The sequence below is a fragment of the Cheilinus undulatus genome, linkage group 5 (genome assembly GCF_018320785.1).
Source record: "Cheilinus undulatus linkage group 5, ASM1832078v1, whole genome shotgun sequence".
Lineage (NCBI taxonomy): Eukaryota > Metazoa > Chordata > Actinopteri > Labriformes > Labridae > Cheilinus > Cheilinus undulatus.
In genome coordinates this window covers 40,445,068-40,462,348 of record NC_054869.1, presented here as the reverse complement: position 1 = coordinate 40,462,348, position 17,281 = coordinate 40,445,068, and the positions used below count along the sequence as shown (strand labels likewise).

Sequence of the window (17,281 nt, the reverse complement as noted above, 5' to 3'; positions counted from 1 at the left end):
TTTTATGAAAACTCAACTTATTTTTGTCAGAGTTTCGGTCATCAAAGATCTGTTTTTAGCTAGTCTTAGTCTCATGGGGAAAAAGGTTGTCATCTTGCATTTTTTAGACATAGTTTTAGTCAACAACACATATCTTCGTACCCTAACAGAAAGGTATCAATCATACTTAAAAAGTAGGATGTTACAGAGCAGCTTTTTTGGTTGAAAGTGGAAATGCAAATAATTGAGTACTGCACAGAATCAAACTGAATTGAATGGGACTGCTTAGTGAAAATGCACCATTATTTAGCTATAAGTAAAATAGAAGGATGCACAATACTGGATGTCTGATATGCTGATATTTACAAATTAATTTTAGCTTATGCCAATGTTGATATTGATTCATAAATGTATTTCAAACCTTAAACTTCTTGACGGAAAGAGGATAAAGAAAAATACTTGAACTGATGTAGGTCTGTTGGTCCAGCCAAAAGCACCTCAATCCCATTTGTACATGTGATATTTACAGCTGACTGGTTAAAAATATCCCCAGAAATGTTTTAATCAATAGATGCTGATATCATGTTGATAATATTGTGCATCCCTTGGGAAATAAGGGAAAAAGCAGTAAGGTGGGGTCCTTGGAGTTGAGGCTGGACAGAATGTGTGCATTTATGTACACTAGCAAAGCTTCACATACATTTCATGAAACATGGAGGCAGAGAAAGCCTCTTTAATGAGCCGGAGAACCGTGAGCCTCTGTTCTTTGTAAAGGAAACACACACATACTGAGCAAAAACATACAATATGTTTGGGCTTGCAGAGATTCTTAACAGGCTTTAAATGACAAATGTGTGTGTGCCTTTAGGCCTCACTCTACAATCATTAATGCTGAAGAAACAGTTTATAAAAGCAAAGACCTGTTTCAGCCTAGCTCTAATCATTTTGGGCATGCTGAATAGAGAAGTGTCAGCTTGTTGGCCAAGTAAAACAAAGATGAATACCGGTTTTGTTGGCAAATCAGTGCAGGTATTAAACATGCTCAGTTGATGTTTTTAAGAAAATGCCTTTTTTCTGTGCTGTAGGTGTGTTTTTGTCTAGAGAAATAGCCCCTCTACACCAAGCCCCTTGAAGGATAGATGCAAAAATAGGAGCTGCCTGAAAGTAGACAGAACATCACTTACAATATAAGGCATCAACAAATAAAAACGGAAGAAAAATTCAAAGGTCAAGTGACTAATCTGTCTTCTGCCTTCAGAGAATGGACCAACATCAGATTTGGTTTTTATCTAAAGAGAAATGACATTTTTTCAAAATGTTTTTTGATTGGTACATGCACTTAGTCATGCGAATCCATCTCTGACGATGACAGAACAGCACAAATGACTAATCTGATGACAATGAAACTTTTTTTTTTCTTTGTATTACAAGAAAATGCATTGTAACTAATCAAGACTCCCTCATTTTGTTGGACCTTAATTTGTGTTTAAAACATTCAGATAAAATCTTGTTAACAGTAAGTCTTGGCCTCATAATGACTGATGAAAACAACAAGGTTTTAAAACTGCAGCATTCTCTGTAGAGTAGTGCAGGGAGGAAATTAAACCAAGCCCCTTTTCTCCACAATGACTCGTCAGTTTCTGCCCTTGACTCTGCAGCCTCCCTCTGCAGATCCACAAATCAACACAGAGACATGACACTGCAGGCTTCTTGTGTCTCCCTTTCCTCACACCTTCTTTTTTAATCAGAGAGCCCAGTTTATTTGGACAGCATCCCAACATGCCACACATACATGAACTCTGTGTTTGCAGGGTTAGAAACCTTCTGCATCAGTCATTGGTTCAGATATAAAGCATTCTGATAGATTCTTGCTCCCGTCCAATGACTTAACTCGTACTAACAAGACCATGTCACCTTCATCTCCATCATCAGACTAAGTTTTTTTTATCATATCGTCACGCCACAAAGTTTATTTTCTCACATGAATACAGGTGAGATGTGTAGCAAACAAGTATCAGGACGGTTTGTGTAGCCTCTAGGTGTTTAACTGTCCATGCACTGTCACAGTTTCCACTTTGGCTTACATCTTCCTGTCACAGGCATGCACACAGCTAGCTACACATAACACATAGTTTATATGTTTGATGTTCTGCTGCTGCTTCTCCCTCAGCTGAACCCTTTCTTTTGCAAAAGTGTTGTTTTGAAATAGTTGTCCTGTGTTTTCCGCTTACCTGAGGAGTGTTTGATTTAATTTCCAGGTCCTCGGAAACGAAGTGGAAATTCTGGCTTGCAAACTGAGATAAATCCAGCACTCCTCGCTTCCCCTGTCCCCCACAAACGTGAAGCAATATATTTATTTCTGGTCATTATTTTTGCCTTGACGAGCCCTCAGTTTGCTGGCTTTATTTGAGTGTGTGTAATATCAGTGTTTTGCTTGTGTCTGTGTTGTGACCTTGTGTGAGCACCTCATTGTGACTGTGTTGCTGCTTTGTACTGATGCTGCTGCATCAGTAACAAGCATAGTATATGAGAAACTCTTAAAGGCAGTGCTGCTTTAAGAGGAGTATTTTGTTGTGAAAATAAGTGTTGATGCACTGAACTGGACATTTAACTTTAATTTGTAATTGTAGGGCATTCCTTGAACTTTGTTCAGTTATACTGCATGTTTTCAAAATCCTTTGGTGTGTCATATTTTTTATTTTCTTTCCATATGAAAAAATAGAAATATTTTTGTCTGTCCAGATCATTGTGAGCACTTTAATAGTCCCCTCTTCCCTTTGGAAAATGACTGACTTGAAGTTTCAAATCAATTTCTAATGCATATGTTGTATTTATTCTCTATAAGCTTTCAGGATGCCTTCCTACCCATGACTATCCTGCACCTCATCACTCCTGAATCGGCCCCGTCAGTCTTGTAAAGTCTCTCTACTTGTACTTATCTCCCTGTATGACGACTGCTGAATAAACTGCCTGTTCTGATATTTTGCTCCATACGTCCATGTCATCATGGAGTATTGGTCATACTGGAAATAAAGCACAAAGGGAGACATACTGAGGCCCTATTTGTTGCAGCTTGATATTTCCATGTGTGTTATCTAAGGCATTTTTGCCTTAAGATCATACTTGGCAAGTCCAGCTAATGATGTAACACTGCTTTGTAAATCTCGGCCCAGAATTTGTTGAACACAAATGGGGTTCACATTTTCAAAGCCCCTTTTAGAGTCTTGGAAAAGATCCCTCTACTGTAATTTTGTAGTCAAAGGACATTGTTGTTCACATGTCAAAATGGGGCCTCAGACAAGACTGGAACTGGGTGACCCTAAGGTCCAAGACTCTATTACCCCCGATCTTTTCTCACTTGGCCTTCTCTGTTCTTTTCCAGGCTCTATCTCGTCCCCGGGGTGGCGCAGAGGCTCAGTGACTCCCCGGGTCACCACCATCCCATGCCCAGGCTGTCAGCACGACATCGACCTCGGCGAGCGTGGCATCAGTATGCTGTTTCGAAACTTCACCCTGGAGAGCATAGTGGAGCGGTACCGCCAGGCGGCCCGCGCAGCTGTGGCGATCATGTGTAACATCTGTAAACCTCCACAGCTGCAGGAGGCCACAAAGAGCTGCATGGACTGTAAGGCCAGCTACTGCAACGAGTGCTTCAAGCTGCATCACCCATGGGGAACACCAAAAGCTCAGCATGAGTATGTCGGCCCGACTACCAACTTTAGACCTAAGGTAGGAATGATTACCTGGAGGAGGATTTATCTTTGGTCCCTTTCTCCTTATCTGTTGTTTCCTGAAGACATCAAAACAGCATTTACTCTTACTTGGACTATGAACCCCTGGAGATAAGTCATCATGAGTCGCAAACAATCAGCATTATTGATTTATTATTGATCTGGTCTTTAAAAGGTTTAAGAAGAGGATTGTTTGCTAAAGTATCAGATTGTGAGTTGCAGACTTGAAGATGTAAATGGATTTTCCGGTCAAATGCTGATACCTGGCGAGTCTTAATTGTTTAAAACTTGGCATAGAGAAAAAAAAAATTGACTCTTGAACACAATCAAGTCAGGATAAAAGCAGTGTAATCAAGTTTATACATCTTTTTTATGCAAAGATGTAACTGATTTATTAATTTTAAAACTGTATCAAAAGATTTGAAGTCTTCCTTCATACCTATATTGCTTTGTTCTCTCCTTTCCAATACCTATGTTGATCAAACTTTCAAATGTTGTTTGGAAAACCCTCAAGTATCTGCCAGTAAAAAGAAAATTGCTGAATTTTCTGTTTTAAGACACTTAAACAGGAAGTAGCTCACAGAGCTGTCTACATGTTTGTTTTTTTAAGTTTAGGTCATCTTCCTGTTTCACTTCATGTCAGTGTCTGGTCACTGTTGGTGTAGTTATATTTATTTGTTTTTATATTTTCAGTGAAAGTTCTAAATGCAGCAGACAATATCTATACTAGTGCATCTAGTATCTAGATGCACTTGTATCTAGACATTAAATTAAACATGACATTTCTCTTAAACATTTCAGGTGCTCATGTGTCCAGAACATGAAATGGAGAAGGTGAACATGTACTGTGAGGTCTGCAGACGGCCCGTGTGTCACTTGTGCAAGCTGGGTGGATCCCATGCCAACCACAAAGTCACGTCCATGAGCAGTGCCTACAAGATCCTAAAGGTACCTCATTCACAAGATTCAACAAGATGGTTTGGTAATGCGTTTTGATATTTAATATATTTAAAATGTTGCAGTTCACTGGGCTTTGCCTTCATATGAAGCCAGTTTTTACACTCTCAGAGTAGCTGTTCTCAAAGGTTCAGAGGCTCTGTAGCGTGTGTCCATACAGTGGCCCATGGGCAAACTGCAGCCCATGGGCTACTTTTAAGCGGCTGCAGCAACTTCTTAAAATAAAATGAAATACGGCCCCTACTTGAAATATAGCTTGTGCTTGACCATACTCTACTGTACTGCTTGGTTTTGGCAAAAGGCTGCTGCTGTGTTAGTTCTGTAAACATTTTGACAAGAAAAAAAAGGATTCTGTGCCTTTTTTATGACTAAACTGAGATGACAACCTAAGAGGTAAACATATCATCAACTAAAATGAAATTATTTTCATCCACAACACCCTGACAAAGCAACACAAATACATAAGCTAAAAGCAGGAATCGAGGTCCTTTGCTTCACTGTCTGCTCCGTCATTAGTCCAGTTAAGTAAGCATATCATGCTCATCATTTTTAAGCACCAAAATTTTTACAAAGATTAACAGGTTTTTAGCAGTTTGCTCTTGTTTGAAAAAAGGAGATAAGCCGTCAGTGCTCCTCTCTTTGCTGAATGGAGCATCCTTCTCCTCCTGGACGACAAAAGCCTTCTCAAAATCTGAGTGGCCAAAATAAATGCAAATTTTCACAAGCTAGTGGTCGTGGCCCTAATTATTGATTCTCTGGGGTCATTAGAGGAAAAATGGTTTGAGTATTGCACAAGCCAAGAGATCGTGTTTTTAGAAATGAAGCCAATAAATAACAAAATGGAGTTCTTAAAGTGTCCACTTGAGGCTTGTTCCAAAAGTCAAGATATTCACATCACTTCCCCTATTAAAATGCCCATTTTTACTGCGAAAATAGACATATTTACAGACAGATTCAACACATGATTAGGGTCTTTACTGGTCTATTTTTGTTTGCAAAAATGTATTTTTTAAAAAAAGGATTCATTTTTTGTTTTGATTTGTCTGTTATGTTATTACAGCCAATAGTTTTGCATACAGTTGCCTACTTAGGGGCACTGCTGAGTTGCCTGACAGGTTGATGGTGTAGCTGTTGGCCATGAGGCTTAAAGCTCGCCTCATATAAACCTCTCATCCTGTTTCTTCACTGATTGAGGGTAAGGTGATTCAGCATTTCTAAATGGCAAGTATCGTCATCAGAATCTAATCAGTGACATCAGTGTGACTACGTCCATGTTCAATATTACTGGTGTCAGACCAAAACCTATCTCCAAAATCACCACATTTCAGGGAATGATAAAAGGCTGTATTTTCCAAATATCTTTACACTTAATGGTCATAGTCAGCTTTTTGACACTTTTTATTGCTTTAAAATTTGTTAAAACCAACTGACGGGTGTAAAGGGTGACCAATAGCACTGATTTATAAAAAAAGTAAAATCATGTAATGGTGATAAGAGGTTTAGGCCCGACCCCTGCGATATGGTCTATAAACATCACAGTGGAATAATTAATGATTAACGTAGCTTAAACAAAACCAAACGGTAGATTGAGCGTTAGTTATGCTGCCTGATGTTACAGGATTTACAAGGCTATATTAATTTAACTGGGTTAAAATACTTTTGATGATTAATATCTTTTAATGAGATTCAGTTTTGGTCTTTGATAAACTGTTCAATGAAATGCATCAAGAGCACGTTTTTGTCATGTTTTGCCTCCCATTGACCGGACCCTGATCTGCCATCTCCCACTGTAGTATTAATGCCTGACCTCCACCTGTGCTGGCCTGCATTCGACTGCAGATATCGCTCTCTTTGGTTTGAAACTGGCTGGCTAACGGGGTTAAAGCTAATTAGTCTTGCTTATGTTCATCAGATTTTTAGTCAGTTGGTAGATTAATTTCTACCAGTTTGATTGTTTGGTTTATCTGCTGTGAAGAAATATCCAGTGATGTTTGATCACTGTGACAGCAACACTAAAGACCATTAAATCTCCTACAGAATAGATCAATGAAAAAAAATAGAAAAGTAAATTGGCACTGGGCCCCTCAGCTTCCCAGACAAGAGCTTGGATGTTTTTGCAAGTCATGGTAGAATCAGAAATTCAATCTGCTGTCTCTTGTTGACAAAAACACTGCAGTGTTCTTTAATATTTAATGAGAGCATTTGTTCCACGTGATTTTCTGTGTATTGTATCTTTATATTGATGAAGGATATATCAGATGTCCTACACAGCCCTTGAGTCCTTTGTCAGCCAGGAAGTGAGTTAGGTTTCTGAGGAGTAATCCTCTGTCACATCTGTGTGATACTGCAGTGAATGTTGTTTTGACATGCTGTACCTTCAGAAACAACCTGTCAACATTCAGGCTCATACAGGAAACTCCACACATGGCCAGGGCTTTCAATCAATCTAGAAAAAAAATTGCTTCTACTGTTTGCACTGTTTCCATGCTTTAGTGTAAATCCATAAGACACAAGAGCTAAACTGTAATTATCTCATTTACTACATCTGCTGGTTTCTGAAGAGGAATTCTAAAGCTCTTAATTGCAATTGCTATATTTGAAATGCTGACTCTTCTTAACATTTACTCAGTCTAGAAATGGACATAGAGCCCCTGGTAGAGCTGAGGTGAGCCCAACTCACCCACCTGTCGGTCAACTTGGCCACATCCCCGACGATGCAAATTATGTGCCTCTCTGAGCCTAAATACAATTGAAATGGATGAGTTTAGGCACTATTGTGGCTCAGTTTGTGGACGGATGCCCATCTACAGAGGCTAAAGTCCTTGACTTGAATCCTGATCCCAGTATGGTTTGATGGATGTCCCCCCTTTGCTAAATGGCCACTCTCTCTCCCTGTTTTCCCACCTGTCTTTAGCTGTCATGTCTAACCCACCTCTAGTTAGAAACAAAGATAAATGGTCAAGAGACCAAACGATTTTTTTTTTTCAAATATGTCTTCTCCAAACATGGGCTCTTAAAATGGGAACCTATTGGATAGGGATTCTCAAACTGGGCCCTGTGGACCTTAGGGGGGTCTTAAGCTAGAGCAAGGCAAAATAAGTAAATGCATGCTGTTTTTCACTGTTAGCAAAGCATGGCAAAGTTTAGGAGAAGGTTAACTATAAATCTACACCAAACAAAGCAACTACTACAAAAAAGAATACAATTTGAATTTGTCATATGTTGCCCTCAACTTCACCTGTACAAGATTGGAAAATGAAATTCATACGACTGCCTTTGGCTTCATCCAACCTGTGTGAGATTTGGTTGGTTTCCCCTTGGATAAAGATGTGTTGTTGAGTATGATGATGAGTGCGGGATGCCTGGCAGCACTCAAGTGCTCTGGATGAACAGCAGATTTTTGCCCTTCTCTGTGGCTTCATTTTTCTACTTGTCTGGCTACTACTTCTGTGAACCCCTTTGATATTACAAATACGAATATAGACCCCGAACTGATGTGTTTTTTCTTTGACATTTCTGATTGGCTAATTGGCTGTTTTTGGCTTAGTTTTTCAACACTGGAGGCTGCTACTTGGCATGAAACGATAGAGGTAGCATTTTTGTCCAGATGGGCAGCAGCACTTTAACAACAGGCGATGATTGACCGCTGAGCTCAGAGTGGTTTTCTTTTGCATTGTTCCAGCCCCTTCAGTGTTAAAATTAGTCATTGCAGAGTCATGGTTTTGAAGATGTCTGCAACTGTCTGTAATCGCTGCTGATCTTCTCTCATCAGGAGAAACTGGCAAAGAGTATCCATTACCTCATCAGCAAAGAGGACCAGGTCAGGACTCAGATTACTGACATTGAAGTGCTCATCAATCAGACTGAGGTAAGAGACAGCTGAGTCACTCTGCAGTGACTCCACAACCTTTTGTCCATCTGCATTAAGGCACTCTGCACACCTTTCATTTAATGCTCACACTTTGATATATTTAATACTTACTTTTTAATGTTATTTTTATATTTGCTTTTTATTTACTTTTTAGTCTTTTGTCTTTAGTAAGAGTTCAAATATTTGAACATTATTCTTTTTATTAATTTTTGTTAGAATTAACAAACTTTTAAAATTAAATTGATACAAAGAGGGACAATAACAGTTAATCTAGACCTGCATGAACACAGATTAATATCTGTCCTGGGCATGCAGATACCAAATTGTAATCCATAATGCTAGGTGTGGATACATCTCAATGTGCACTGAAGACAATACGATGTCTGATAGCTCAGACTGTTTCAGACCAGAAATCAAAGATGGTAAACCAAATCTTTGATATGGGTTGAATTGAGCAGAATACTTGTACAGTCAAATTGCATTAGATGACAAATATTTACAGTTTGCACGAAACCAGCCAGTGAAGAAGAGCAACAATTACACACTGTGTGTGTGCGGATAAGGAAGGCCACTAAACAAACAGCATGCAAACTACACAGAACAAGGAAACACAGGATTTGCCTGCAAGTTTCCCTCATGCATACGTCTGCCTTTTAGAGTTTGTTCCTCTTTTACTGAGACATAAACGCCTACGCTCTTGGTGTTTTGTATGTGACTGTTTGGTTTACCCTTTTGTTTCAAATGTCCTTGGTCAATTTATGATTTTCTTCAGATATGAAATGTATGTGATTGTAACTATATTACTGCTAAATGGATATAGTAAATGGACTTTAGCCTGTATGGCTCTTTTTTATTCATCTGACTGCCAAAGGGCTTTTTACAGTGCAGTCTAAACTTAACCATTCACACCATATTCACACTCTTATGGTGAAGGCTGCTGTGTGAGGTGTCCATGGGTATCGGCTAATCCCATCCATATACATCCACATGCCACTGATGCAGTAGCACTGGCAATTTGGGATTCAGGGTCTTGATCAAGAACACTTTAACATGTGACTAAAGGAGTTGGTGACTAAACCTCTGACTCCTCAGTATTCTAAAAAAAAAAAAAAACTTTTTAAACCCCACTGAGCTAAACCGTGAATGTGCTGCTTTTTTGTTTTTATCCTATAATGGATAAAACATGGCCAGTGTTATTTTTTTGCAGGAAAATGGGCAGCTAGCAGAGCAACGAGCCAATGAACACTTTGAGCGTCTGTTTGAGACTCTGCAGGAGAGGAAGTCAGAGATGTTGCGATCCATCGAACAATCCCGAAACAGACGCCTTGAACAGCTCAGGGCCCAGGTATGAAACACCAGAACTGAGGCAAATTAATACTGAATATCTATGACACACATGCATGCTTCTTAGCATAATCTGAATGAAAAAATCTTTAGGTAATTATACTGATGTTTCTGATTAGTGATGGAAACAGTCCTTTATGAAATTTCTCTAATTGGGACCCCTTTTAAATTAAAAAGCTAACTGTTTTAATGATAAGAATTGCAAAATGCCAAAAAAAATACTTGTGTCCAGGTGGAGGAGTACCAGGGCATGCTGGAGAACAGTGGTCTGGTGGGCTACGCTCAGGAGGTGCTGAAAGAGACAGATCAGTCCTGCTTTGTACAGACAGCAAAGCAGCTACACACCAGGTACAACTGGGGGATACTTCAACTTTAATAAATGACAACAGTGCTGGCTTGATGAGTTATTTGAAAATATGTGTGAAAATGTCAGATTTCTTTAGCAGAATGGACACGAGGCAAGGCAAGTTCGCAGTACTCATTGTTTATCTTGTGTAAAAAATAACCCCTGTGAGAGATGCTGACACATTATTCTAGTGAGGTCTTTTGGAGTCAGAGTTGTGCAGAAGAGACACTGCAGCAATGCAGACACATCTCCTGTTCTGCTAAAAAAAATACACGTAACTACAAATACTGAAAATCCTTCAGGTCTGTTATAAGTTTTAAGCTAAAACTCAGGGCTATTAAAAGTTAAGAGTCTTGATTGAAGAGTTGTTTCTTCTTCTTGTTGCTCCTCTACTCATGTAATCTAGTGTACACAGTGGCAAGGGAGATTTATTTGCAAGTGTTGCTTTCTATCAATTCTTTAGCAGCAAAAAACAAGTTAGAGCTAAATCCATCCAGAAGATAAACACTTACACTCCCCTCAAAGTATTGGGACAGTGAAACTGTTTCTTTTATTTTTGCTGTAAACTGAAAACATTTGGATTTGACATCAAAAGGTGAATATGAGACAAGAGATCAGCATCTCAGCTTGTATTTACATCTTGATCTGATACACAACTTAGAAGATACCATTAATTGTAATTGAACACCAAGAAGTATTGGAACGTGGACTGACAGGTGTATTTGATTGCCTAGGTGTTTCCTATTACATTGATTATCCAAACAATAAGTAGTGCTGAATGTCTACACTCAGCTGCAGATTTGGGTTTTGCTTGTGCAGACTGCATTTATAGTTAGAGGTGCAACCAATATGAAAACCAGAGAGCAGTCTATGGGTGAACGCAAGCAATTGCGAAGCTGAGAGAAGATGGAAAATTAAACAGAGCCATTGCACAAACATTGGCCAGTACAACCATTGGGAAAGTCCTGAGGAAGAGCCTAGCGACTGGTGTACCCAGTAACAGACATCAGATGGTTAGACCAAGGAAAACATCATCAGTTGATGGCAGAAACATTGTGAGAGCTGTAAAGAAAGACCCTAAAACAACTGTTAGTGACATCAGCAACAACCTCCAGAGGGTGGGAGTGAAGTATCAGAATCTACTGTTTATAGAGGACTTCATGAACAAAAGTACAACGGCTACACCAGAAGATGCAAACCACTCATTAGCAAGAAGAACAGGAAGGCCAGGCTCGAATTTGCCGAACAGTACCGAGACGAGCCTCAAACATTCTGGGACAAGTTCATGGCCTGTTGAGACAAAGATAAACCTTTATCAACGTGACTAAAGTCAAAAGACTAAAGTTTGGAGAAAGAAAGGATCTGCTCATGATCCCAAACATACAAGCTCATCTGTGAAACACAGTGGAAGTAATGTCATGGCTTGGGCTTGCATGGCTTCTTCTGGGACAGGATCTTCCTTATTGATGATGTAACACATGATGGCAGCAGTAAAATGAACTCAGAAGTCTACAGAAACATTTTGTCTGCCAATTTAAAGAAAGGTGCGACCAAACTGATTGGGAGATCCTTCATCGTGCAACAACATAATGACCCAAAACACACTGGCAAAACAACAAATGAGTTCATCAGGGGCAAGAAGTGGAAGGTTTTAGACTGGCCAAGTCAGTCTCTAGACTTAAACCCTGTAGAGCATTTTATCTGCTAAAGAGGAGACTGACGGGAGTAACACCCCAAAGCAAACAACAACTGAAAGAAGCAGTATTGAAAGTCTGGAAAAGCATCACGAAGGAGAGCATAAAAGTTTGGTGATGTCAGTGGGTCACAGGCTTGATGAAGTTATTGCAAGAAAAGGATGTGCAACTAAATATTAAGGCTTATTCACTCTAATCTGTTTAAAATCATAAAAGAATTGGCATGGCATTATGAATAACGCTTTCTTCTAAGTGGTGTATCAGATCCAGATGTAAATACCTGGAAACAAAAGTTGAAATGTTGATTTCTTGTCTCTTATTCATCTTTTTGTTTCAAACCCACATGTTTTCAGGCTACATTAAAAATAAAAGAATTGGCCTCACTGTTCCCATACTTTCAAAAGAGTGTAAGTTCTCAAAAAACGATAAATTGCAACATTAATTCAGTCAGATATTAGTCTTTGCACTCTGAATGAATCTGAGCTGCTTTTTAAATTTTTTTTCTTAAATTCTTAATTAAATATCGTGAAAAAACTGGGTAAATAAACAGAAATCAAAATAGCAATTAGTTGCAGCCCTAGCTTGTTTTTTATGTGAAAGGGTTTATGGATTTCCAAACTAAGAAAAACCAAAGTTTAGGGAATCAAAATCAGTTTTCAAGTCACCATATCCCGATTGGAAATGTAATTATTTATAAGAATGATTGAAGGCACAGTTGTACCTTTCTATGATGTTTAAGTATCCCTTTGTCGGTCTCATTAACGAAAATGAGGCTTGGCCTGTTAAAGATAACTAATAACAAATTTACCCACTTAAATGCTGACGATGAACTTCAGTCAAGCAGCTTACTTATGATCATCTGATATATTTATATCAAAAAACAGAAGCTGCTTGTTTAACAAGATCTACAGTAATATAGTGAGGCCTACTCTGACTCAGGCTGTACTGCCCACACAAAGTTAATGGTTCAGAGATTCCCTCTTATTTCCCAGTAGAGTTCATAGCTGGGATTTGTTCTGTTTTATTTTTGTGTCGGGAGCATCAATCTGATTATGTGTTTGGGTGACTAGAGTGTGTCAGGAGCCCACAAAGCCACGTGCAGGGATTACTAATCTCAAAGAGCGCCTAAGGAAAGTATTCAGTGAATGCTGTCAAGAGTTTGGAGAGTCTTCTGCTCTAAGCTTTCTAATTGATCTTCATTAAAAGCTTTGGATTATTGCTAAACCTTTCACTCTCAGAGGCATGATACTGTAGTCTGTTCACTGTTCTCTTGTAGCAGTGAACCTGGTTTTTAATTCCCCTTTCAGTTGTAAAGGTCAAGGCCCCAGGGTACAGGTTTGATTAAAGTTTCAACGTAGTGACGCGTACCTGATGTAACTGTACAGTACTGCGGCTGGTGAACTTATTGAAGTAGTCAGTAGATGTAAAAGTTGATGAAGATTGTGTTATATCTGCCTGGTTTGTTTTCAGGATCCAGAAGGCCACAGAGTCTCTGAGGACTTTCCATCCTTCAGCTGACCCCTGCTTTGACGAGTTTGTGCTCGACACGTCCAGAGAAGAAACTCTGCTCAAACAGATGTGCTTCGGTGGAGGTACAGCCTATTTTATATTTTTACCCCAGATTCGTGTGTTACTGAGACAGCTCTATCCATTAGCCAAACCACTTGTCCATATCCCAGCTGTTACTGGGTGGGAAGCAGGGAACACTCTGGGCTGATCACCAGTCAGTCACAGGACTGACATATAGAACCAAAACAACGGTCAGACTTGCATTAATTGTCATACAAATCAGCAGATTTAACCATCTACTTTTAACTACTAACCTTTAGAGTAGCCTTCATAACAGTGTGACTGTGATTCTCTATGTACAGGATTATTAGTACCTAAAAGGTAAATTTCTTGTGCAGACAGGGTTTTAACAAAACAGGGGGTATACTGTTATAAAAAACAAATGTCTCTAAAAGAGCTTCCTGTGAGAGACCTAAAACCCAACTATGACTCTTATACTCGTATGATTTATGATTCAGATTTTATGGTAATTGTTAAACTGTTAAGTCATTTGCCTACTTTTATCGCTTAAACTGCTAATTATTGCTTTTGGCAAATTATTTAAAAATTTACATCATTTCTTGTTCTAATTATTTCAGCTGCTTAACAAGCTAATTGTTTGCATTGGTCATTTGTTACTATTGGCTACTGCTAACTGTTGACCCACTTACATGCATAACTTACTTACATAATCCAATGTGTAAGGTTCAGGTGTTACAGTTGACTTATTATAAAAGGAACTTACATTAAAACGACTAAAACTCTTTCTATTTTGTAGTTAGTTAATCTACTGCGTGGTCTTTCATTATTATGTACCTCCCAGAAGTTCTGCTTTTGGGAGGTGCCAAAACCGGGAACCTGCATCCTTCACAGAGCACTTTTGACAAGAACTTGCGATAATACAGAACAAAAGGCATATGGAAACACAGCCTGATATGATGAGAACAATCAGTTTGTCGTTATCTGTCCATCACATGCATGGCTGTGGGAATTGTGCTGGGCTGAGAGGTCAGAGATCATCTCTCAGAGTCTTAGTTAGAAAAACAATCCTGGAAACACCCAAAGTGGATTTTTGCTGCTTTGTGAAGCTTTTATTTTTCTGGTCTGCTGGACTGAGAAGGCTTGTTATGGAATTTAGACATTTCCCAAGGATTAGCACTGGAATTGAATACTTGTTTTTTTCTCTGGAAATGGATGTATTTATTTGTTTAATCTATTTGAGTCGTTTGAGATGCACCGATATATAAAATAAGTTAACAGGGCAATCTATTGAGGAAGGCATTGAGCTTTGAAGGTGCTGATGTGATTCCCATGGAAAGGGATAATTTCCTAAATAGATGTATATATTTAAAGAGACTCCAGAGAGCAAAAGACAGAAAAATCTGGCAGGTTTCTATTTGCATTTTACCAAAAGCAAAGAATGAAACACTGCAGATAACTTGGCATGTCATAAAAATGTTTAAATACAGAAGTGTTAATAAAAAGTCCAAACTTAGAAGCTGAGTACAAGCGGATTCCATGTGTATCATGAAGCAGCTGGACTGTTGTGCGGTTGCAAGATCTTAACTAGTCATAATCAGATTAAACTGTTGAGTTCAGAGGTTGAAATTACACGTATAAAGTACAGCTGCAGAAGCCTGTATGCACGCTGCCATTATGTGCATGTTACCTGAAGGTTATTGCATTAGCTGAAGCAGAGTGTGGTGATTACTTTGTTTCCACCTTGCTCTTATTCCTGCTGTGCCTGCATGATGATAGGACTGGCAGTGAGACAGACTGACTGAACACCTCGCAGTGATGCTGTGTCACATTTGGCTGTGGTTAGCGCAGGCTTGTTTCAGATGACGTTGGCGAGTCTAACCTGTCAACATTATGTTTGTGAGTCATAGTGACAGTTGAGTGTCACTGCTGTTTCAATAACAGCAAACAAGAAACAGCTGATGATGCCTGAGGTTTGTCGTCATCCTCGAGGGGGGATCTTGATCAGTTAGTCTATAATACAATATAAATGAGGTTGTTTCAGTTTGAGTGGCAGCTGTGCCTCAAGACCAGTGCACTGAAAAAACTGCCTCAGGAATAAATTTGGCCAAGAGCCATTTCCCTCAAGCTGTGGCAGATAAACAACTGACAGTTGTCTCAATGACTGTTGATCACAAACAAAGCTGCGTCAACAGGAGGTTGTGTCTTTGGGCTTTTGTTGTTGCTCTGTAGAGCAGCCCTGTTGGCTTGTTTAAAATCAGTGATGAGATTTATCTCAGGCTACAGTCTGCTCTGTCCACTTGTTGTGTGACTCACCCACTGTAGAAACAGATGGGTTATTATAAAGCATATCAGAGTTGATAACTGAATGAAGGAAATATGCTCAAAACTTGTGTACTCATAGCACTGGATACTCAACAGAAAATATGTGTTTGCTGCTAGCACAACATGAAAAGAAGAGAAATGCCTTTGAAAAGTCACATTATACAGGGGGAAATCTTTAAGTGTGAACATTTTGAAAAGACATTAGTCAATAATGATTAAAAAAAACAACCCAGAAATACCATGGTGGCAAATGAAAGGGGAAATGGCAACATTTGACCACGCATTTCTCAAGTGCCTGCTGTCGGCCAAATGGCTGACTACTCACATCATTACAGCTGGCTACTTTATTTGCTATTGCTGATGTCATGCAGCAGTTTGAAGTAGGCCTGGGCAATTAATCGCGAATTATATTAAATTGCAATATGCCATTCTACAATGTGCAATAGTTCTTTAACCTCTAATGTGTCAAAACAGTTTGATACAATCTCTTTTCTTTGTTATGCTCTACACTTTATGCAAACATTCAAGTGTCTTTTTAATTTTAATTTTTTACAAAAATCCTACTTTTTCTCCAATTTTTTTTCTTAATCAAAATGGGAATAATATGTAAAAAATGATCCTCTCCTTCAATATAGCAGTTGATATCAAATTTTTTATAAGCCAACGTTGCAATAATATAATTATTTTCTTCGAAACCGTTCATCCCCAATTTCACCCCTCTCTCATTGTGCTTGTGATAATATAAAATGGCTTCTTGCTTATGTTTGTTGAACGACATGTAAGATGAGTAACCCTAAAAATAACTGCATATTAAATTGCATTTGCAATATTGAGGGGAAACATTGCCTTTAGATTATTGTCATAAATTATTTAGCCCTAGTTTGAAGAACAAGCGACTTGGCATTTACATGTTTACATGTCACACCTGTACATGTTAGATTTATTGCAACAGTGAATTAACTGAAAATAATGTTAGACTGAAAATGTTTCTGTGCAGCATAAAAGTAAATCTCTGTAATTTGGGGAAGTTGCATCATATAGCCTATTTTGTGTTTTGCTGTTATAATACAAAATACCAGACCAAATCTTGCAGCATTGTTGGCTTCATGCATGAAGAAGCTAAATCTTTTTGTCCATACAGGATTCCTGCAGATCATTGAAAAGTCTTGAATAGTCTTAAATTGCACATTTGAAATTTAAGGCCTTAAAGTCTTAAAAAGACAGATTTTTACCTGTTACAGGGGTCTTAAATTTTAGCAAGCATTTTGAGTGGGACATGTCCTTATCAAAACTTTTTTTTTAGCCAACCTAATATGATTTTAATCATCTTCCCCTACCGTGTGAAAAATTGTAAGCCAATCAATTTTGAGGGAAATATATCTACTCCCATGATATTTCTATTTCGATTATCATTACCCTGAGTAAACAGTTTACATAGTTCAATGATGAATGTTTATACTGTCTTCTTATCCTGAAGCAAGAGGATCTGGGCTTTTCCTATTAAATG

General features: G+C 38.6%; 1 protein-coding gene across 1 annotated transcript in view; it reads left to right on the top strand.

The window, feature by feature from the left end:
- The window catches only part of trim36 (tripartite motif containing 36), a 56,863-nt gene that overhangs the window by 21,369 nt on the left and 18,213 nt on the right, over nt 1-17,281 (top strand). Inside the window, 6 exon segments of the mRNA XM_041787296.1 lie at nt 3,362-3,708; nt 4,512-4,658; nt 8,440-8,535; nt 9,746-9,883; nt 10,115-10,230; nt 13,393-13,514. Coding sequence (XP_041643230.1) covers nt 3,362-3,708; nt 4,512-4,658; nt 8,440-8,535; nt 9,746-9,883; nt 10,115-10,230; nt 13,393-13,514 — 966 coding nt within the window.